At 39.8% G+C, this 24,102-nt stretch overlaps 1 protein-coding gene and 1 long non-coding RNA gene across 2 annotated transcripts; one reads left to right on the top strand and one right to left on the bottom strand.

Annotated features, from left to right (window-relative positions):
- The first annotated feature begins 795 nt into the window (after positions 1–795).
- Positions 796–7,004, top strand: LOC136687006 (uncharacterized). Its single transcript, XR_010800398.1, has 3 exons — positions 796–933; positions 4,259–4,363; positions 6,971–7,004. It is a non-coding gene; the product is annotated as an uncharacterized lncRNA (long non-coding RNA).
- A 2,043-nt stretch (positions 7,005–9,047) lies between these two features.
- adora2b (adenosine A2b receptor) lies at positions 9,048–22,575 on the bottom strand. Its single transcript, XM_066662334.1, has 3 exons — positions 22,494–22,575; positions 20,463–20,904; positions 9,048–12,205 (listed from the first exon to the last, which is right to left on the bottom strand). Exons 2-3 carry the CDS (start codon positions 20,780–20,782, stop codon positions 11,464–11,466), a joined length of 1,062 nt encoding a protein of 353 aa, XP_066518431.1. The 5' UTR covers positions 20,783–20,904; positions 22,494–22,575; the 3' UTR covers positions 9,048–11,463.
- Positions 22,576–24,102: the final 1,527 nt, after the last annotated feature.

Here is a 24,102-nt window from a genome sequence, read left to right as displayed (position 1 = left end):
CATTACTTTCCGCCACATCTGTAGATTAGATCACTCTGCTCAGAAATATTTTTTCTTCTCATGTTTCCATGCAGATGTTTGAACTGTGAAAAGGTTTTGACAAGGATGTCACTTGTAACTCCACCTGGAGATATTGTTTATTCAAGGGAAGGAAGTGCACAAGCACATACACTTGACAATGTGCTTCTACTTTAGTATTAGTGCCATTATGCAATTCAAAGAGAGGAGAGAGATTTAATTCAATTTAATTTTGTTAGGGTTTTTTTTTTCTTTTTTTGCCGTTTTAACAACGCACCATTATAGAAATTCATCAGTAACGGCATGGGAAAAACTCCCTGAGAGCAAGAGAGAAAAACCCTTTAAATTGCTCATGTGAATGAAATCATCATATTATACAATTACAAGGCTTCTTGTGCATGCACTTTTTTTTTTGCAGTTTTTGTTTGATTTTGTTGATTTTATTTGAGACCAGTTATCATGACTTCTCCATGGTACTTCTCTTCTCCTGAATTCAGGGACCAGTATATCTGATGGGCCTTTTGTTGATATCATCTCAATCCAGGAAAATAACCTTTCAGACAAATCAGTATCGGAAAGTAACTAAAGTGGAATTACCTCTTGAATTTGTTGTGGACGTGACAACAGGCAGGCAGTAAACAGGCCACAGGCGGTTGCTCATTTAGGCTAATGCTTTAAAGGCCTTCCTCAGCATGTAGAGATCCCATGGGTACGCCCTTCTTACCGGCAGTAGCATATCATTTAGGACTGTTACCACAGCCCTGCACTGACACTAATGAATTAGCTGGCCTTTGGCTGCTGGGAGATAATGCCTGGTGTTTGTCACACTGGCTGCTTTGGGGTCCGGCGCTGATCTTTTCACTGCTCTAATGAGGTGAGATGTTGCTGAGATGGGCACCAGAGGCAGGGGATGAGGTGAGAATTTGAAGAGAAATGAGAGTTTGGTATGTTGTGAAGGGCTTTTTTTTTTAACTAATAGGAAAGTGAATAGTGAGGGTGACCAAAAGCGTCACTGTTGTCGTCAGTGTAGTTGATTCTAACAGATAGTAATGGATTTTTTGTGTTTTCTGTGTCCCTAATTGGCCTCTAACTTGCTGTACCTTCACTATGACAAAGTCCTGTTATGTTGCCTGTGTAATACTGAGCAGTAAATTTTACTTACATTTGTTCAAATTACATACTTGTTGATGTTCTAGGTTTGGAAACATACTAACAGTCTAACATACTGGAAAACGAGAATATGCTGAACCATTTTTGCATTGCAAATTCAAGAAATCAGGTAATTTGACTGTCATATGGAAAAGGAAATATCATCATCTCTGTAAAAAAAAAAAGGTACTGTAGAAGAAATTATGCTCATGAAAGTTATGTGATCTATGTGCTCTTTGGACTTGTAGATCTTAGCAGTATCCCACCAATGTGTCACATTTTCACCTAACTTAAACTTAGAAATGTATATTTCTACCCATTTCCTGCTTTTTATTGCTTTTTTAGTCATTAAGTGACAGGCAATTAATCTTTCAAGCAAGTCAGAATTATATTTCATGCATTGTTATCATTGTTAATAATAGCGAATCCTGTTTTTGTACTTATTATGTCAGAAGAGGGTGGTATGGTTTGTTGTAAAGGTTTAATGATTGCAGATTTATTTTGTTGACTCTTAACAACACTCCTCTTTGAATGTGCTTTAAAGTGCTTTTGCATTAAGCTTTCATAACAAGCACTCTTTCAGAACGTTAACCTAAACATTTCCTGTCAAGTGCAATTTCCAGCCACTTACTCTTATGATTAGTGCTGTTATGTCTGAGGAAGTATTACAAATTTTTTTCGTAGCACTCTAACTGGTTTATTGTGGAGAGGTGAAAATTTTCAGCAAGATTATTCAGTTTTATAAGATCTACCGATGAAAATGCAGGTAGACATCACCCTTTGAAAAGTCAAATGTGAGATGTGTTTCTAAATATACACCCATGCACAACACTGTGAAGTAGTTTCAGTGTTGCCTCACATGCTTTGGTCATGTTTACAGACTTAAGAGGTATGTGAAATATGCAGGAAAAGGAAGTGCTATAGTGCCTGTAATAATTTTTGGAGAATGGTCTTTCCATATTGCTGTACTAGAGTGGAATCTGAATGTTTAGATATTGTAGTAAAATCTAGGGGATTCGTTAGACAATGAGCTTCTTCACTGACACTCCATAAACTCCATAAACCATCCTATTTTGTCCCGTTATTTTTGATAAATTTCACCAAACATCCCACAAACTCTCACTCAGCTCAGATGCTCCCATGATGGCCATTGGGCCATTTGCACCGTCTAATGTTGGATTATTTATTACCCTCTCCATAATCGCCTCCAAATTTATTTGGAGTACCATGAGTATTTTTTTTTAATGGTCCCATGTGGCAGAGGAGAGTTTTGCTCTGCAGTGAAGACTGAAGCCAAGCCTATGCTTGGGCCTGGAGCACATGTTTTTGTTTCAGTGAGTTTGCTTTGATTTATGTGAAGCTGGTGGAATCCCCTTCCTCCAGCTGGACATGAGCCAACATTTGAGGCACGGAGTGGGTGGGGGACCACAAAAACTGATATGACAGACACTGTGTTGGCAGTATGAAAACCTGCACCATGGCAACACAATTTCATTTACTGATTTGGGCCATCAAACCCAGCACTCTGACAAGAACTGGTACATGCATGGGTTGTGAAAGAGGAAATGGGCTACCAACATATACTTGTTTTTCATTTCGTGGTCAAAACTGAATGAAGTTTACTCATTGTTCCCTTCAGAGGGACTTTATTGTGGTCAAAGACAAATGTGAGTGTGTGCAGATGACAATATATCTTTGTCCCAAAGCAGCACTTTACCAGTAGAAAAGACAATTGGAAAAACTAATCTCAAAATCCTAAATACAAGACCATGCTTATGTTCACATTTATGTTATTTTAACTATTCTAAATCAGGGCTGCCTGGATCTTGTTCTGGAGGAATTTGTTTTTAAATGTTTGTGGTGTTCCAATTGTGCTGTATCACCTGCAACTATGGTCTCTTATGCTGCCTGTATATAGTGGAACACATACACTCCTTACATGTCAGCAGGATTGCAATTCCAGTCTTTTGAACACTTCTGTAGAAATTGTTCATACATTAGTTTTTAAGTTCTAAATTTTTACTCCACAAGTCTTGATCAGTTTGTGTACATCCCTGATCAAACATTCAGTTCAACTCTTTCAGCGTGTTGGAGTATTTTCAGTGTATTGAAGAGTGCAATTGGATACCCCTGACCTAAATTTAGAGTAGAGATCTAAATAGTACAGGTGATGTCATTCATAGTGGATTTCACTCCACCACTGACAATGGCATGTACTCTTGTTGACTCCAAACCCTGGCTTATGATAACACTCCATTTACAACTGCCCTACATCATAGCTTTGCCCTGTACTCCTCAGTAACACCCTTCACCTCCTCTGGCTCCACTGTTCTAATTACTCCACCAGTGAATCACCTGCAATGGAGTGTCACTTTTTGACAAAGTGGGGCTTTTGTATTTTGTGGGGAAGAGGAGGGTGGTAATTTAGTGTGGCAGGTGAATTTGTCAGTGTTTGAGGAGGTATAATGGATTGTGTGCTGGTGTCAGAGCAGTATTCTTTATACTACTGGCATCTCATGAGTCATAGTTAGCGCTGAACCTTCATTTGGTTTTGGGTCTGATGGAGATCATGAACATTGGCTTTCTTTTTTAGTTGGTCACTGCTGTCATGGTAGGAAATCAATTTTTAGACTTATTGATTTTAAATTGTTATTGAATTTGATGCAGGGATTTCTTCAAGAATTTGACCAAATATTATAGATTCGTAAAGTGTCATTCTATACATTCTGTAACTTTGTCAGCGATGCAGTTCCTTACCACCTCTGACAAGAGCTATGAGCACAGTGTTCCACATGACCAAAAACTGACAAGGGGAAGTCCTGTTAGCTTTAAGCCTAAACAATTTGTTTCAACAGAACTATATGTCCAACAGAAGATCTGTCCTTTATGGCCTTCCAGATAATCATACCCTTTTTTTGTTTTTTTGTTGGATGTGTTTGTTCAGCTGCTGTACATATCCAGCTGCATTGTGGAAATGCAGTAGCCTCTAAGCCCACACAATGTATACGTCCATCTTGTATAACAACATGCTGTAATTTTTACACGTTTTAGGTGCTTTTAAGGAACCATTTATTCTCTTTCTCTGACACAGATACTGGGCGGATCGGGCAGACTTTATACATTCTACACATCCTGTCATTATTGCCCCTGTCCTGCCTTCTCGTTCTCTGTGCTGAGAAGAAATGAAAGTCTTGTGGTGAGTTCATCTCCCTGTCTAAATTTTATGTCTTCTCTTACCTACAACTGAACCAGGAGCAAAATTTGGTCAAAAATGCTTATCATTTTTAAAGCGTAAGTTTTTAAAAATTAAAAAATCAGAAATATTGTCAAACAATATAGTAGTAAATAAATAAATAAATAAAACAAATACACAATAATGATATTATGAATTCATTCATTGTCTGTAACTACTCATCCAGTTCAGGTTTGTATTGGGTCAGGAGCCTACCCTTTTGCATGGCCAAGTCTCCAAATGACTTGTGTTTTTGGACTGTGGGAGGAAACCCACACAGACACAGAGGAATAAACCAAACTCCTCACAGACAGTCACAACAGGCAGGGTTCAAACCCACAATCCCAGGACCCTGGAGCCGTTTGACTTTGACACTATCCGTTGCACATCTGTGCCGCCCATTAATAATAGTAGTTCAATAGCATTTTATCTGACTGATAGCATTTGCATTTATATCATATAATGCATTGTCACATGACCTAAATAATGTAAGTGAAATTTGCATATTTTGGTGTCATAAGGCCTTATCACACAAGAAGGTCTAAAAATCATGAGCAGATGTAAAGACCTTTGTCACAGTGGACGCATTGTGAGGCACTGGCATTCTCATTTTCTTCTAACCTTCCCACAAATCCAGTGCCAAATCTCATACTGAAGACAAGAGTTTACATAGATGACACAGGAAGGTTGTTGTTTATTTTACTGCTCTTCTACGACAATCTGCTCTTCGATTGTGTGGCGAGATTCAAAGGGAGCTCTCGATGTCTTTCACCACAGAATAACATTTCAATCTGCCTGCTTTGAGCCCCGGGAGATTTAAAAGATAAAATTAGTTCATTCGTCTGGGAACGATTCCAGTGGAGAGTCCATAACAGAGCATTTAACATCATGCCCTCTTTATCTAGACTTCCCCAGTATTTGGAATTACACTCAAAACCCAAAAAAAACACGCCATGCAGTGAACAATGGAGTGCTGTCTTCAATATTTGTGCCTTAGTATGAAATTTGGCGAAGATGTTTTGCTGACACTGGGCTTCAGTCAACGTGTTGGCAGCCATTTTGAATGTGCTTGCTCTCCTCCTCTTGAAGAGAAAACAAACAGGGTTTAAAAACAGAAAAGCTGGGTCTGAAATTCTCATCAGACCTCAGCCGCGACTGGCGTCTGGCGTTTGTGTGTGTGTGTGTGTGTGTGTGTGTGTGTGTGTGTGTGTGTGTGTGTGTGTGTGTGTGTGTGTGTGTCTGAGTGAGCGTGTGCGCCTATGCACCTCCATGTATGTGTGAGAAGCAGTGGTTCTCACCTTAAAATGTGTGTATATATGTGTGTGTGTGTGTGTGTGTGTGTGTGTGTGTGTGCGCCTATGCACCTCCATTTATGTGTGAGAAGCAGTGGTTTTCACCTTAAAATATATATATATATATATATATATATATATATATATATATATATATATATATATATATATATATATATATATATATGTATGTGTGTATGTGTGTGTGTGTGTGTGTGTGTGTGTGTGTGTGTTCATGTACCAGATACAGTCATCATATAATATTTTTTCTCATGGAATATTTTAAGACGTATATTTTGATTGGCTGACTTGTTGCATCTCATTGAAAAAACATTGAATGTTTTTTTTTTCCCAAATGCAAAAATTATAACATGCTGCAGTAAATAACAGGAAAAGTTTCTTTGAAGTGCGTCTTAATGAAAAAGATGCTTTAACAATAGTCTATTGCTTTAAAGTTTAGCCCACAGCTAGTAGTGTTTGGGTTTATTTAGTGATTTGTCATTGTTTTTAGGCAATTGAGATTTAACTGGCAGCTAACTTGCAGAATTCGCACATTTACCCATGTGTTTAAGAACCACCTAGCATTCAAATATAAAAGATATACCTCTGTTTATCTAATTTTTTATACAAGCTTATTTGGGCACCCAGATAAGTGTAAAGTTGGCACACTGAGGGTTGTCTGTCCACATTTACTGACTGTTTTCCATGACTTCTACTGCAGGTATAATGCCTGAATTAATACTTCACATGGAACAGCTTCACTTTAACATATTAAACAAGTAATTTACATATCACACTATCTGAGGACCTCCTACACACACATGCACTTCTCTGTTTTTCACTATTTCCTTGTTACTCATTCTCTCATGCCCCTTTTATCTGACATAATGGGGCCCTTATTTCCTTTTTTGTCCTTTTAGGTTAGAAGTAATTTGCTATGGCAAACACACAGAGACAATTGCTTTCTGATGACTCCAATAATCATAAACCTGGCCATGGACAGGTGTTTCATGTATAAAATATGATAAGGAAAAATGAACAACAGTGGTAATATGACCTAATGTGCTCATTTCACACTTACACAGGTCCATTATGTAGCTGAGACCGTCTCTTGTATTGCAGACAAAGAGTAACGAGAGATGATTCCGGTCCCTTAAACTCCTCCTCATGTCAAGGCTATTTGTGATTTCTCCTGATATTTTAAACATTGAGAATATAATGTTTCCAGACAGGCACCATGCAGAGCACCAACAGATATGTCTTTCTTTGTATTCCCCAGTGTAAGCACATCTTGGCAGCCTACCTGTGCCAGGCCATGGGCTTGTGCCAGCAAGAGCAAGTCTCAGATCAACAGATGACCCTCATTCTCTCAGGAAGAGCCCAGCCGGATCAATAAACGCACCATCCTATAAAGGGCACCATCCTGACTCCGTACCATGTCAGGTCTCAGGTTTGGATAGATTTAAGGCACATCAACTTCTGCATTCATTTAACTAAGACAAACCCAGTTTAACTTTCCATGCCTATGGTTCATTTGTGCACCAAACTTGATCTCAGAGAGATGTATTTATGCTTATTTTTATAATAAACCTTTTGTTATAAAAATTGGTTTTCACTCTTCAGTAGCTAAGACGTTTAATAAAAGCACATAAAAGCCCTTTTCTTTTCATTTCCATTACCCACCACACACACACACACACACACACACAAATTCCCACACAAACTTATCCCTTGTGAGTGTCTTTGTGAAAGAGAGAGTGAGCGAACTCATTTAATCAGTTGCCAGAGAATGTACATCTGTTCATTGAGTGTGACTGCCATATGTTGCTTCCTCTTATTCAAAGTGTCAGTACCCTGAACAACAAACAATAAAATGAGCCTCTGCTCCCACAAGCAGTTTAAATTTTAATATTTTTAGCATTTGGAAGCACAGTTCATGGCCCTTATATCCTGCAGACATTTATATCAGACAGTGTGCAGTGTCCATGCTGTGGTGGGCATGTTAAGTGTTTATCCAGAACATAGCAGGTTTGATGGCCCTGTTTTAGTTATGGAAAATGTGTATGCTTTGGAAACCATTTGATTCATTGGTTTTCTTCATTGACTGTTAGCACTTGGCATGTTCTCTCTGGATTTGGCTCCTTTGCATCAGCAGCCCATGTGTTTGTTTGCGTGAAGCTTTCCGGCTCACTGAAGCAGTTGCACACATTTCATAAACAAATCTACTAACCAGCCATAGTCACAGGTTAATGGCTTATACACCTACAAGTGAAAATCAAGGTTTTTTTGTCATGTGAACATGTGCATGTGCTGTTTATACTTTTTATACACAAACAGGCCATCAACCTGAGCATTTCTGCTTTGAAACTGCAGTGTCCCAAAAATGGGCTAGATTCAGACAGCTAGGGTTTCTAACATATATCAGAGGAAAGTATCCTACAGTGATGGGGGTGGAGAGAGATGGGGACACACTGCATTTTCAAAGAGCTGCACAGTAACAGGTGAAGGTGAAAGTGCAGAGTTATATTTAAACAACTAAGACAACCCAGTCTCACACCTACTCATGGTATAGTCACATATACAGGAGACTGCAATTCGTGACATAGTTGCATATTTTCGACATTTTATGCAACAATATCACAATCACAAGTGTATGGGTAATTACCATAGAAACACTATGCGACAGTTATACGAAAACTCTTCCTCATTACAGCCGCCATTACTCGTATAACAAAAAGGCATAATGTGAATTACATAACACAGGTCGTTATTCCAACAAAGTCATAAAGTATCTTATTATACTATTTCTCTTAAGCAATGCTTATTATATGTGTCCTACTTTAGCTTTAACTCTAACGAGAACATTTCTTTCACTTAATGTTATTTTGACTACTTTTCAAAGGGATTAATATTGAAAAGGACATTCGCTAGCCATTATTTGCTTCGTATTTTAGCAAATAATGAATTAGTAAGGTTCTACTTTCTGTAAATAAAAATAAGACAGTAGTATTAACTACTGGTTGTAATGATGGAAATGACATCTGTAATGAGGAAGAGTTTTCGTGTTACTGTGGCATTAAACGGGGCACTGATATGAGTGTTTGAGTGGTAATTACTCATACACATGATTGTGATATTGTCGCATCAAATGTTGAAAACATGCGACTATTTTGTATTTTTATTTTTCTTGAAAAGTAAGTCTAAATCTGTCATTTTGTTGTAAAGATATTTTAGGGATTTATTGATGAAAAAAAGGCTACTAATATTTTTCTGACTACAACATATTTCTTTCACTCAATTGAATGTAGTCAAGGGGCTAGTTTTATTAAAAATATTTATTAACAAAATGTCACCAAACACAGATTCATATTAAATAACATTACTGCTTTTTACAGCTGACAAATCTGTTGTAATATCACTTTAACACTTAAAAGCACTGAACATCAATTGTGAACCACAGTATATGCTGATTAGTGGCAAATCCTGCAGCACATTTAAACATTTTTTTACTCTCTCTCTCTTTTTTAAAGGCATGACTTTTAAAACTAGATTAAGTCTCATTCTTATTTGAGCAGGTATTCTTAAGATGACTGGAAGGCATTTTTGTCCTATTTACTGTGTTCACAAACTTTTAAAAAGTACAGCAATCTCTAAATGAATATAATGACAGTAACACTAGTACAGTGCAGTACAGATTGGTCTCCATGGGAATGTCCATTAAGTTTGGCACACTCCTGCAGTTTAGCCCTTAGAAGTAGTAATAAAACCAAAGTGTCTGCATTTTGTTTAAAACCTACAGAGCTACCAAACTTCTGCCTCTTTCTGTTTATATGCTTCACTTGTTCCAAAAGCACCAGCTTCTGCTTTATAAAAGCACCTTTAACCATCTTCCATTGCTCTGGGGAGTACAGTCAATTTTTCATATCTGAAGAACATGTCATATCACACATCAGTGCTTTGCCTAGGCCAACTGATCATTTGCAGCCAGAAAGAGAGAGAGAGTGACTGATTTATTAAAACTGGAAAAGGCATGTGTTTGTTAAGAAGTCTGTCTTATTACAGAGCCATTACAAAGCCAAGAATGTGTTTTTAATCTGTCAATATTTGAACTGTGTCTGAAAAAACTCAGTGCAGTTCAGAAGTAGTGGTTTGGTTGATGTTATGTGCTGAACTGCTCTAAATGAACACTTATCACATCCAAATGTGATAATTGTCTGCTTTTAATAATAGAAGACACTCATTAAAATGTGCTAAACAAATCACTGTGCCACAACAAAAATGAGATAACACTTAGGGCTCTCGGTTTTCAGTGCCATCAAAGCGCTAATTCACCTTGTAATTACCTTCTCAAATTGCTTCTGACTCCAACAGTCTTTACCTTCTAAGAGACTGGACATTGTTACTTGGTATATGATATCTCTGAGCAGCATGAATTTTGATCAGCTGGGGTGAAGTAATCAGGAGAGGGAGGAGGCAATGGCTAAAATTCACAGTATCGACAGTTCAAAGTGTTCAGGAAGCAGCCAGTGTGGATCAGAGGTGACACTTTAAATCTCTGTGTTGCAGACACTCTCTGCTCCAGGCTCTCCACTCTGCTTCTAGCCTGTATAGTTTGTTGCAGCTGAACATTCAATGACAAACGGGTCCCTGGGGGTAGTGACGTACCCACAAGAGAGACAACACCCAATCCTCTGCATGTTCAGCACCGGTGCAGCTGGGACCACTCAGTATTTGAAAGATGGCGACAGACAGAAACAGAAAGATAAGAGTATGTGCAGAGGGTTAGCTACAAATGCCAGTTAGAAATGAGCAAACTTTCTTCTATCTCCAAAACAACTTGCAGACAATGTATAATTCATCCACAATGCTGGTCAATACCAGAAGCAGAAGAACCACTAGATGTAGAAACATTCTCTCTCTAACAATCAACAATTTATACAGTGTTATCTTTCTCAGTGAAGCATAGCCTGGTTTCCACTAAACTTCAATGCATTTCCTTAAGATACTTCATGTCTGTGCCTACCCTCCCTCTGTGGTTTTCCTGAGCTTTCTAAAGCAACCTTCTAAAAGATGACTGATTAAAAAGGTCTTAAAAATTCAAGCATGGCACTTTAAAAAACATCTCCCAGGTCTTGTATTAAAACCTCTTCCGTTTTACCACATCAACAGGAACAGCCTATGCTCCCTCTGTCTGTGCATTGTTTCCTAGTGTTCTTCACAAGTCGTGTCTGTTCCTTCAGGATGAGCATTTGGTAACTTGGCACCATAAACTTCAGGTGTATAGACATTTCTACCTTCACAGTAAGTTTATGACACTGAAGCAAGGTGACTGAACTTTGTCCTACTCACACCTTTTGACTTGTGTCAGACATCTGTCTGTTAAGGCTTGGAATTAAGTGTACACTTTGTCTGTTCATGATTGTTAGTTTTGTCAGGTTGAAGATAGGAATTCCTATGTTTTCACTATCGTTGTAGTGATCAAAGAGAAGAGCATATAGGCCCCCTTCCTTAAATGAACAAGTAAAGGTCCAGAGAGATATCTGTCATATCAGATCAGGCTAGAGTCCTTATAGTCCTCATAAATAGCCTACTGGTCCACTTTCTGGGTATTTGACTAAACACGCGTCAGATATTTTTGCAGTTCTCTGGTCAGTAAACATTGCTTCCCATGTGAACTTCTGGTGACAGTGCACCATCAACATTTTGAATGACGCTGATTAAAGTTAAGGTTAAATTAAGTTAGACTAAAATAACATATACATTTCTCCATGGCTATAACACGGGATCAATGGTCATGTTTACTTGGTCAGTTTTTCGACTGCTTCCATTCGAGCTTAGGTATAGCTCATCTCGTCGGCACAGGAAGTGGCGTGCTATGATTTTCCGGAAGGTGTTCCTGAACTCCTTGATGCGGTAGGCGTAGATGATGGGATTGACAGCTGAGTTGGCATGCGAGAGGATGATGGCTACATACATGACTTCAGGGGACTTGTTTATCTGCGTGAAGAGTGTAAGGCAGTTGAGGGTGTGCACAGGTAGCCAGCAAAGTGCAAACAACCCCACGATGATGGACAGGGATTTGGCTGCACGGATTTCGCGCTGCAGCAGCCCGCGGTGTTGGTGGTTGCTCTCGCCATTCCCCTTAGAGCTCCTGAGTTCAATCTGGCGGAGCTGCTTGCGTGCCACCGTGAAGATGTTGACGTAGATGCCCAACATGATGAACAAGGGTGGCAGCACACATCCAAAAAAGTTAAAGTAGACCATGTAGCGCATGTCCACCACACTCTCGAACTGGCATGGGAGATGGCAGCTCTGAAAGAAGCCCAGTTCTCCAGTACTGAAGTTGGAGTTCTGTTCTGTAAAGCACTCATTTTTGGCTGTGAAGCTAGCTTCTTGGCAGGCACTTGCTTTCTTGTTCCATCCTGCAAACGGGATGAGGCCAATGATGAATGACAGGATCCATAAGATGGTGATGATCTCTCTCGCCCTCTTCCCTGTGACCAGCTCTTTATACCTAAAGACAGAGAGAATGATCAACTGGTGTGAAGTGGGAGCTGTGGTTTTTGAACAATGACACAATAAAACCAACCTTTCTGTTAAATATCCCATAAAATGAATGTGCAAAAATATATTACATTCTTAAACAGCTAAAAGAAGATTAGAAGCAGTGCTTCAATGCAATTTATGTTTCAGTCAGAACACATGTAATCTAGCTCAAAAATATATGAAATATATTAAATAAATAAGCACAAATAATCAATTTAACTGTGGTATCAAAGCCCACATTTTAATCTAAAATGCATACATAATGCATTTTTTTAATCTTCTGTAACTGCTTCGTCCTGTTCAGGAGTATCCGGATTCAACCGTGAATCATTGGGTGCAATGCAGGAACACACCCTTGGCAGGTGGCCACTCCATCACAGGGCATCACACATTTGTGGTCACTCACACACAGTTATGCTCAATTTCCCACAGCCAATCACCCAACCAACATGAGTTTATGGATTATGGGAGGGAATGTGAGCATCCGAGGGAAACCCACCCAGGCACAGGGAGAACGCACCACACTCCTCACAGACAGTGGACTGAGGTGGGGACTGAACCCACAGCCCTAGGACCCTGGAACAGTGTGACAGCCCCACAACAAATGCTTTGTGTTTAAGATAAGTCCCAAAGCCCTGCAGTGATTCTTGATGTGGATATTAATGACTCTTAACACAATTTAAATGTTTTATTTTTATCAAAAACCATCAAATATGAATGATTAATTTCAGTGAGGCGGCCAAATTCAATCTCTATTAAACACAATACAGTGCTAAAACATCACAGAAAAGTGTCAGGTTAAATCGTACATCCTGTTCTTGCCATTTCAATTTTGTTTTTCACATCCTCAGGGAGATGCTTTTTATAGCATTGACACACATGTGCATAGTCTGTTTTTTAGGGGATTAACCACATCTTTGACAGAAAAACAGCCAGGCCTCTTGTCAACACTGACTGCGCAAAATGCAAGCAACAGTCATCTATTGGTGCTGCAGCGGGAAGGTGTTTTGAATGATGTTTTGGAACATTTATACTAAAACTGAAACTGGAAGCACAAGTATAAAGCTGTTAACATGGTAACATCAGCATTCATTTGTTCTTTGACTTGTTTGTTCTTTCATTCATTCAGTATTCATTGTGTGCACCCTGGACTGGGTTAATACATGAATACATTAACCTAATAATAATACGTTAATAAATTAATACAGGGACCTGGACAGGGACCAGTCCATCACAGTACCTTCAAAAGTCTTCAAAACACCACATCCTGCTTTATACACAGAGCAAAGCTAAAGGGAAAGTTTATAAATCTCTTGCATGGAATATTTCTAAAAAGTAAGATATTTCCTCTTGGCAAATTTTCCTTGTTCAGTCAAAACTCAAAGAGCCATTTTTGGTGGCGGAAATTTTTGAACATCCCCTGGTATTTTCTACACTGGGTTATTACTCTGGACGTCAGCTTGTAGTTACTGCTAATGTTGGAAGGTTGATGCTTCCACAGAGGAGCCTACCTCAGCTCAGAGACCTGAGTGATGGCCCCTACTCTTCAGTCCAGATCACTTCATCACTGGCCCTTGGACGCTGCAGAGTCTGGCTGCACTGATGGAGCTGAGTGAGTAATACACACGATGCATTATTCATCAGACCCTCCCAAAGCCTGTCACTGCATTTCTGTCCACTGTGGACAGAGATGATCAAGGCTGCCATCAATAATTGTCTTAACACAGGGCTGTGCTCCAGGAGACTTCATGTCAGAGTGCGTGGCTGCTGTGGTGGTAGAAGGAGAGGTTGTGTTTTCTCTTTCTGTGGCCTATTGAAGGGGCATTTACTTGTCCCGCTATTGCGGAATCACCAGTGTGTGATTATAATGCGTTCACGCTTTACTCCTTTCTCTTTACCCTTCTTTTTCTTTCATCACTACGTAGCCTTGGGACACAGTTATCGATAAATTCAAGGAAAAGCTTTGGCCTGAAACTTATTTTTTAAAAAGATATTCATGGCAAAAATCCCAAGAGAATTCCACACTAGTGTTTTTTGGACATTAATGAAATATTATTAAAGTAAAGAAGGTGATTTCATTGCACCAGTGCCATTATTAAATTCAATAAGCATTCTTTAATTACACTTTTACCTTTGATGCAGGTGCATTGCTGCATGTCGTCCTGTTCAGCTTTCTATCTGAGCTTATCGCTATCATGTTCTTTGTTTGTCTCCCTTCCTTTCCCTGTGTTCTCCAAGGGCCCATGAATGAAAAGCAATGGATTTGTTTTGGCATTAGGATGGTTACTGCCCCTCCAGCCCCATACCCTTCATTCTATTCTGAGCACACATCTCTCTCGCCCCTCTGCTTCAACTTGCTCCCACTTTGAACCACTCGTCAGCATTAGGAGGATGGAGTGCTCCTGATGGACAGCGTGGATTCCCTCTGATTGCCAGTCTTTCAGAACATGTACATTAACTGGCCGCCGTGCTGTCGCTTACTTATCCCTCGCAAATGAAGATATCTGCCTTTGCTTCCTGAATTGTGCACTACCTTTAAAACTAATTTCCCTAGAAAGCATCTGCCTTTGATCAATTTTATTCCTGTCAAGTCTGTTCTTACGACCACTGGTCATTCATCTATTAGGTATGATACATTTAAACGACTCTGAGCTTATATGTAGTCTCAGGCATTTGTTATGTCTGGTGTATATTTTTATCAATGCCAGTATACATTGAAATGATCCCATTCTATGAGTAGGCATTTACTGTGATCTTCATGCACTTGTAATGACCTTTGGAATTTCTCCAACGTACACATTTCTAGGCCGCTTTAATCACTGTATTGTGTACAAAAATAACACCACAAACATTTATACTACTGGACTGAGTCCAGCTTTGCTGTATAAATGAAATTACATTAAAACCAGAATGACAAGAGCCAAACATCTAGGGTGCTTGCACTGTACAAAAAAGTATTGTTCTGCGTGCATATGCCTTTATTGGTGACTGTAAAATCTAGGCTTATCCTATTTATGAAATGTTAAAGATGTAAATACATTGGTTCAAAGTGGTTAAATGTTAAAAAATTGAATCACACTCATTCACAGCAGTGGTGATAGGAACCAGACCTCTGAAGGGTTTTATACCTCTGAAAGCTTCATCACAAATTACTATGCACTGTCAAAATACATATCCTGTACATTTACATTGTTCACTAAAAATACAGACTGCAACTTGCACCTTGTGTTCTCCAGTTAGAGATTAATGTGTTTTCATAGTCAAATTATTATTATTTTAATTAAAATGTCGGTGTTGAATTGGGATTAATGAAATCAATTCATCTTCAAGGGACTAAAACATGAGAAAAGATTAAAATTTATCCATGGCAGAGAGGGACATTCAGAGTGTGGTCTGGTGAAATAGTTCCAAAGGACAAATTTTTCCCTGAGATTTACCACTTAAAATTAGCATCAGTTACAGAAATGCTGCTAAATTGGCTTTTTTCTTTGTCCCTTTTCCATATCGCCACTTCTGTAAAACAGGGTTTCATCACAGTGCACCAATTCACATTAAACCAGTCAGAACGACTATGTTTATATTTCAGTGTTTAAACGATGCAGAAATTGTGAGTAACTGAAATTCCCTTTAATTTAATAAAACATGAAAATTGGCATCAAACCTCCCACACCGCAGCCTTCAATCTGTGAATGTGTAGGGAGTGTTCTGTACATCCCTCACAAAAAGTGTCTGAAAAGGACATCAAACCGGCCCTCCTCCCCCACACAGCTCCCAGTGTTTGTGTGCAATAATGGAGGCATGGGCCATTAAGATGCGAGTCCATGCTTCAGATTATGCAATGGCCGTCCTTTCTTCTAGAGAGTTTCTTCAATCTCTCCGGACGCCAGCAGCTTCACCCAGAGCACAGCCTTTGTTTTCAGGCGAGCCAGTCATGCTGAGGTTACTGTGGAATGAGAAACTCAAGGGAAAGTGCTGGGGAAAGCATACTGCTGTCAGACCAGATTGAGGACAAACCTCAGAATCAGCATTTATTACCAGCAGCTGAATCTGAAATGAAAAAAGACAAATGACCAGCTCGAGAGAAACCTGAGCTCGTGGGAGTAGACCAGACGCTTTATTTGGGGGAACCTGCGTGGGCAGTCTATTTCTTAACTACACAAGCAGCTGCAGAAACACTTACATCCGAAGAAATCACTCTCAAGTCTCTTTTTCACTCTCACTGGGATGTAGATGTGAAATGTGACCCACCTACACAATGTACACAGTTTATCACTACAACCACAGTGGGACAGAACGCTGAACACACTGTAGTAAAAATTCCAGTACAGAAATCTGCTGAGTTTAAATAATAATAATCCACTTTCGATATGTTCTACATGCAAAGCAACAGGCATCATTACTTAATCATGGGTCAGAGCTTAGAGAATCTTACATCCTTGTTCGATTTTACTATTTTTTTCTACAATCTTAACAAAGGAACTAGTTCAGGCTTAGAACTGTTAAGACTGGATGTGTCCATTCTCTCATCTCTGTGGGTGTAACCACTGAAGAAACATCAATGACTGGTCAATGGGTATTCCCAGGTCACACGTTCTGGGAAAGCTATGTTCTTCAGGACCACACAGCAAATCAGTCCTTAACTAGAACTCCAGTACTGGATCAAAGTCAGACACCACCCTTCCTTTAATTCCCAGTCAAAGCAGCCAAGTACAAGATTTCAGCAGAATATACACTTGCATAAAGAAGCGTCAAATAAAAAAAAACAGGAGATTCCAAACTGGGAGTGAAAGAGCCGACCTGGACACAATCAGATAAACACTTAGCGCTTTTATTCTTAAGAGGATCAAGCTCCACTCCTGCTTCACATCTGAAAATACACAGATGTTTCTGTCCATCTTTCCGCTGAGAGAACTCAACATGGTGGGTCTAAAAGGATGGGAAAAGAAAACAGACAAAAGAAGATATAAAGAATAACATTTCAGACAACAAAGTGGCTGGTGTTTGCCGAGCAGCGGACTGACCACAGGAGGGTCCAGACCTCAACATCTCTGACTGTGTTTGGGACTACTTGGACTGTGAGAAGCAGAAAAGGCAACCAACCAACCAACTTCTACGACTGAATTTCAGAGGTGTGAAAAAATATTCACAGAAGAAATGACAGCAAGTCTCCCAAAGAGAACCGAAGCTGTAACAACAGCGAGGATTGGACACGCAAAAACCACACTTTCCTGTTAAATGTGTGTGACTCTTTTTTTTCTTCTCTTTTTGGTGAGAGAAATAAATAATAAGAACATAAAGGGTTTTTTTGTCTGGAAATCAAATAAATTAAGTAGTATCCATTATGAACAGATTAAAGGCACAGATTTGTTGAAAATCTCACCACTGCCGACACTGGTATTTAAAAAACACCTAAATCAACCACTCACGACCCATGAGCCTTTAAGCAACTTCCACACATTCACTTTAAGTGAGCAACCGGTGTTCCTAATCCTTTCTTCGCTGACTTTGTCCTGACTTTACCCGCTCTTTCCCAGAGCCTTAAAGTGGATGACCAGTGGCAGGGGATTAACAGCTCCAAGCTTAGCAACAACGACCAGAGGAGTCTCTGATAAAATGGTCTTCCTAATATCAGTGTCTAGCAGGACTGGGGTTATTAAATCTTCAGCAGGAAAGAACTGTACCAAGAACCTATTGCACTTGGAGCAGGTTTCACTAACGGAAGGGTGGAATAGAGGATGGGTTATTGATTTCCCCACAACACAGCCCTGTGGAGCGCTCAGTAAATATTAGCGCATTCTATTGGAATACCATAAAATCGACTTAAAAAGAATTGCAGAAGAAAAGGATCAGTTTGCACTGCCGTCCATTATTATCGGATCATAAACTGACTAAAATAACTTTATGGTATTTCAACACTTAAACCAGGAGTGTTAAGACAGATCATATCAGGCATATGAACCAGTCTGCTTCTTGACACATGAAGGCATATAAACCACAGTGAAGCATGTACACCAGTGCTGAAGTCTGGACACTGGAAGTGTATAATAAAGGGTTCCAACATGTGGTTTGTGGTAACAACCAAAAAAGCCGACCTTTTCCTTTAAGAAGCACTCAGGTATGTGTGTGTACGTGGGTGTGTGTGGTTTGTGTTTCTCTGAAGATACAGTTTGTGCTGTAATACAACAGAGACCATGGGCTCCTCCTCCTTTATTTGCTGTTGTTTGGAAGTAACAGCCACAGTGCTCTGAAAAAGTTAATAAACAAGGAGAGCACTGGTAGCTGTGAAACCCAGCTTTATACTGCTGTTATTTGGAATAATGACCACTAGTGTCCACGAGCCTCATTTATAAATACGCCCTTACACTCACCTGAGCGCCATTTTATCTTTATAAATCACAATCTTCTTCAAAATGTGAGCAGGTGAACGAGCCTCATGTTCCGCCTCCGTAGCGCCCACATTGACCTATATATGGTCAATGCAAATAACCTTGTGAATATTTAAATAGGGGCTTCCCAGTTAATTTTTGCATGAGACAGAGGAGACAATGGAGGACCGAAAGACAAAAAAGAGAAGCTTTGGAGATGTAGATAGCGGTAGAAGTTCTTGTTCCAGAGGTCCAGTTGAAAAAAAATGTTTTGTTTGGTGCCTCAGTTGTGGCATTACAAACAAATGCAAGTTAGCTGAGTGGCAACATGTGCCTGCAGCAGTAAATAGGGCTAACGGCTCATTAAACCGTCTTCATCAACTCTGAAAACATGTCGTCTTCTTATGTCAGTTAGCTAGGTTTTAGTAGTGCCGAAAAAAACATGACAGACATGTATCAGCCTCTTGCCTTTTTATATATAGACCTGAGATTATGTGCAAGTTACAGTTACAGGCCTGTAATTATCTGCAACTATTACCAGCCCCTAACGATTTACTGTCTATTTATTATGGTGTTTCATTTCTTATAAATAATAAGAATAAGAATAATAATGAAATATTTTAAAAAAGCCCTTTGCATATTAATTTATTACAGTGATATAAATCAAAATAGACTAAAATAATTTAAATGAAAATATCTGAATTTTTTTACTTGCAATTCTCTATTTTTACTACATTTTTATTTACCAATGTACACTCTCTCTGCGAATCTTTATGGATACACATGGGTCAAACCTTGCTTAAATATATCCACAATTTCCACAGAGTAATTCTTTAAAAAAACAGTTTCTGAGTGAGATGTTACCTAGCATCTTTCAGACCCTTTTATAAAAAAGGCCCCAGATCACTATTTGGTATCTACACAGTGAGCTTTGTGTCTCGCCTGTTCATTTCTTCTCACCAAAGATATTTTATGAGTGTGTTGTGTTTTCTTGGTCCCAGTCAGGATAGACCCACACCAATACGCGCAAACACACACACACACACACACACATCCTCAGCAATAAATCTAAAGGAAAACAAAGGGAGCTGTGTTCCTAAATGACCAGTCTGCGTTGCTCTATAAAGGGAACTTCTCCATTTGTTGGAGCATGTGTTGCTAAAGCAAAGATGAGGAGAGTTGAAAATAATGATCCATAATTACTGAATAATCAGTGATTAATCTTTTGGATTTCAGTTTAAACACTCTTATGTCTTAAACTCAACAGACTTAGAGTAAACAGGGACATCTAGGTGTTAGAGTGAAATAAAAGGGAATAAAATGTGATTAAAATTGCAATTAAGATATAAAACCCAAAGTTTAAGTCAACATCTGACACACGTGCGATTCCCTGATTGGAATGGCATTTAGCCTTGTATCTCCTGATCAGTTTCCAAACCAAAATCACTAGGCACAAGGGAGACACACCCCCTGAGCACCAGTTCATCACAGGGATTCCTACACTCACCCAGTCATGCAAAAATATAGGCACTGTTGAGGGACTATACAAAGCAGGATTTCTTTGGTTAGCCCAATATCACACCTGTTAAACGGAAAGAGAGTGGATGTACATTCCTATTGGACAATCTCCACATTTGAGTTTGTGTCTAGCTAAGACATAGAAGCCCTCTGTTGTTTTCAAATTATATGTAAAAAAAGATATCTAACCATGCCAAAACTGAAGATACTGAAATTGATGATGCAAAAGTGTTTCCATCCTCATGTGTTCATGTTCTTTCACCTGTACCCACTGCCTTTCTAAAGAACCCTGAAACCCTCCTGTTAAGGGAGTGGATTAGAAACGGATTTGAACTGACTCACCTCAGGGAGATCTTGACGGCCAGGTGCCTGTCGATGGCGACAGCTAGGAGGCTGAAGATGGAGCTCTGGGTGAGGACCAGGACAAAGCAGGCGAGGAAGAGACAGACGTAAAAGTCTGAACAGAGTCCCACGCTGATGGTGATTGCGAAGGGGATTGCAAGGCAGCCCACCAGGATGTCAGCCACGGCCAGGGACACCAGAAAGTAGTTGGTGGCGTTTTTGAGAGTGGAGTTGATGGCCACTGCCCAGCACACCAGCACGTTGCCTGCTATTGACAGAACGGCGATGATCAATTCAATGGCGATGTAGAACGTACTCATCTCAGCGGAGGAGTGCAGTAGTGAGAGAGAGACCAGCTTCAGCACCCAGCAGCCAGAGACGAACTCAGGCTCCCACAGCCACTGCCCACCACCTCCACAGCGGGACCCTCACCAACTGCCATCTACAATAAAGACCAGCAACACTGAGAAACACAGACATGTGTGTGCAAAAGTGGGCACCTGTGGAGAAACCACTTGTTGGTTTTCTAAGGTGACTCTACTGTTCTACAGAGAACACACTGTTGCACTGAAGATGCTGTGTGTAAATTTGTTAATATGGAGATGTCGATTAAAACCAGACATGTCAACAAAACATGTCATCTGACCGGGGCAGTCCTGACTTTTACACATGGCTCTCTATATGGCACATTAATCATAGTCTGATTCATCACATGGACCATACACACCAGACCCCACTCTATCATTTAATGTTGATAATTCAGAGTCTAAAATGAAAAACATCCATCTCCATTTTTGCCAATTTTTCATTTACCACATAATGTGAACACAGCACACACAGCTGTCCTTGACATTGGGTTAACATTTCATAATGAATGAACCAATAGTAATGCTCTAAAAATGACCTAATAAAATCTTTAGACATTGATTCCACTGAATGTTAAAGTTACATTTATTTAATTGGACAATTCAACATTTAAAGCTTTCAGAGTCATATATATATATATAAACCTCAGTGTAATTCTCAGTAAAGATAAAACTGTAAATAAACTGGGACTAATTCACAGTAAAGATAAACTGTAAATAAACCTGAATTTAATTCATAGTAAAGGTAAACAGTAAATAAAGATTTTCTTTTCAGTCAAATAAGACACTGTAAATAGTCTATAAAGTCTAGGTCTCAGTAAAGACCTAGAGCTTAAATCTATAAAGATATTCAGTCTATGAATGAGAGTCTAAGTCTCAGGAAAGTCATAAAGTCTAAGTCTGAGTCTTGGTAAAGTTATACGGTCTAAAAAAGCAGACTCTGTCTCAGTTAAATAAATAAAAATACAGTCTATAAAGCATAGTGTAAGTGTCAGTAAAGGTATACAGTCTAGGTCTTGGTAAACATACCATGTACAGCATAGTCTCAGGAACGATGTACAGTCCACAAATCAAAGCCTAAGTCCTGCTAAGAAGAGTGTCATAGACATACAGTCTATAAACACAGTCTCAATTTTAGTAAAGGTCTATGGTCTATAAAGCAGTGTCAGTGTATAACGCACAGTCGAAGACAACGTTATGGTCTTTAAAGATGAGACTAAGACCCGGTAAAATACACTGTCTGTATAAAGCTAGTCTCAGAATGAGTTTGAGTCACAGTAAAGACACAGTCTACAGATCAGCGCCTACAAAGTGTTGAAGCAAATATGTCAGCCGTGGCCAAATGTGGACATCATTCACTAGTGTCACAACAGCATTCCTCCATTACAGCTGTCTGTCTTTAACAGCGGTTCCTTCTTTTTCCGAAATTAAAAACTGTCATGAGCTCAAAGCACTTTGACTAAAAAAATCCCAGAAGCATCCACAGCGAGTCTGCACAAGTTCAGCTCCGTTACCCGCTCTTTTTTTCCTCCTTTGCCACATGAAGAGGGGAAGATGCCTCCTCTCCGGCAGCGAGGAGGAAAACCAGGGGGGTGTTAAAACTACAGACAGAAATGTGTTACTCGGAGTCAGTGGCTAAAGTAAGTAAAAGCGAGGAAGCGCTTACCCTCGGTACGTCCGGCTCCGGCTATTCCGCTGAAATGAGCCACAGCCTCCTCTCAGCAAATAAACTTCAGCCGCAACCACACACGCGCGCGCGCGCACACACATGGCTCTTCAGGCACTTACGTTAAGTCTATCACAGACTCTGACCACGCCCCTGTCAAAATTAGCTCCGCCCCACGACGTGTAACAGCTTCCGACCACACATCGACGTCAGTCAATGCGTATGAAAGGAAAACCAAGAGGGAAGACCAAATTTCCTCAAACACGCACACACATACACACCGGTATTTAAAGTGGTGGTATACGTGGGGAACAGGGGCACTTTAGAATTTCACACAGATGAGTCTGGCACCCACTAATGGTCATGGACCTCAGTGTCATGCTTTTAAATGATTCAAGTTCACCGCATTAAGAAGCACAGTGCCCTAACAGGTGGATTTCGTTTTAAACAGGACCCTCAAGACTGTGCTGTAGTACATTGTTTGAAGATGGCTGATGTTCTCAATCCTTATTTCTCTGAGACAGATAAAATGTTATGATGTAAGATGTAAGATCATAACATGAAATAATAAGCTTCATTAACATTTACCAGTTGATAAAGTTTCCAAGTTCAGTTGGAGGTTGCTGTGTGTTGAATAGGATGTAAAATATGACTACGACTGTGGGGAAACACATTTCTCTTTGGTGGTTTACATTTAAAAGCTGTGTGTCTTTTAAAGTGAAGCGGTCTGTTTGAGGGGGAAAATGTCTGTTGTTTGCAGGTGGCTGTAACATGTCCGTAAATTTTTATTCACTCTTTGAATTACCACAGAAACTCATTTGTAACTCGAGTTGTTTATTTTGGTACCTTAAGTGATTCAAAATGAAAAGTGATGCAAAACCGCAAAAATAAGTCAATATTACCCACCTATGGAGCAGGAATAGAGCAGCATCCTTAACTCAGTTCATGTTTGGAGTTCTCTCCGTTGTCTAAAAAATCTCCAGATGCCTCTGCAATGAGGAGTGCGAGAGATACAGAGAGAGAGAGACAGAGAGAGAGAGAGAGAGAGAAAGAGAGGGAGAGAGACAGAGGGAGAGAGGGAGAGAGACAGAGAGAGAGACAGAGAGAGAGAGAGGGAGAGAGACAGAGGGAGAGACAGAGAGGGAGAGACAGAGAGGGAGGCAGAGAGAGAGAGAGAGCCTAGCAGACCAGATCATGACAGTTTGGTTTTTACTGATTCACAAACACTGGGGCTTTAGACCAGTTTTGAGCACACAAACAGACAGGGGAGCATCAAATGGAGAGCGAAACGAGACATTGGATAAATGCTGGGCTTTGTCCCGCCCATCGGACGCTCAGCGTCTCTGGGTCGTCTATGGGGCAGTGGTCTGGCCTCGGCTGGCCTGGATGCTCATGATGATTGGATGATCTGTCTGAGGCTGAATCCCTTTTTGATTGACAGCAAAATGAGTGAATCAGCGATCCTTTGGTGTAAAGATCCGTGGGAGCATTACATTTTCATTCTGTTCTGAGTTGAACCAGACTTTCTTAAACCTCTTAGCAGCATTTTCTTTGTTAAAAACAACTAGCGACAAATCGAGCTTCTATTTCTGGTGGGTTTTTTGTAGCT

The sequence above is a fragment of the Hoplias malabaricus genome, chromosome 2, assembly GCF_029633855.1.
Source record: "Hoplias malabaricus isolate fHopMal1 chromosome 2, fHopMal1.hap1, whole genome shotgun sequence".
Lineage (NCBI taxonomy): Eukaryota > Metazoa > Chordata > Actinopteri > Characiformes > Erythrinidae > Hoplias > Hoplias malabaricus.
The sequence above is the reverse complement of the archived record's forward strand: the minus strand, read 5'-3'. Positions and strand labels throughout refer to the sequence as shown.

What these genes read in the sequence shown, in the direction of transcription:
- adora2b (XM_066662334.1), bottom strand. Translation starts at nt 20,782, where the DNA reads ATGAGTACGTTCTACATCGCCATTGAATTGATCATCGCCGTTCTGTCA. An exon ending in GCCGTCAAGATCTCCCTGAG is followed by an intron (nt 12,206 to 20,462) that starts GTGAGTCAGTTC and finishes CTCTGTCTTTAG; the next exon opens with GTATAAAGAGCTGGTCACAG.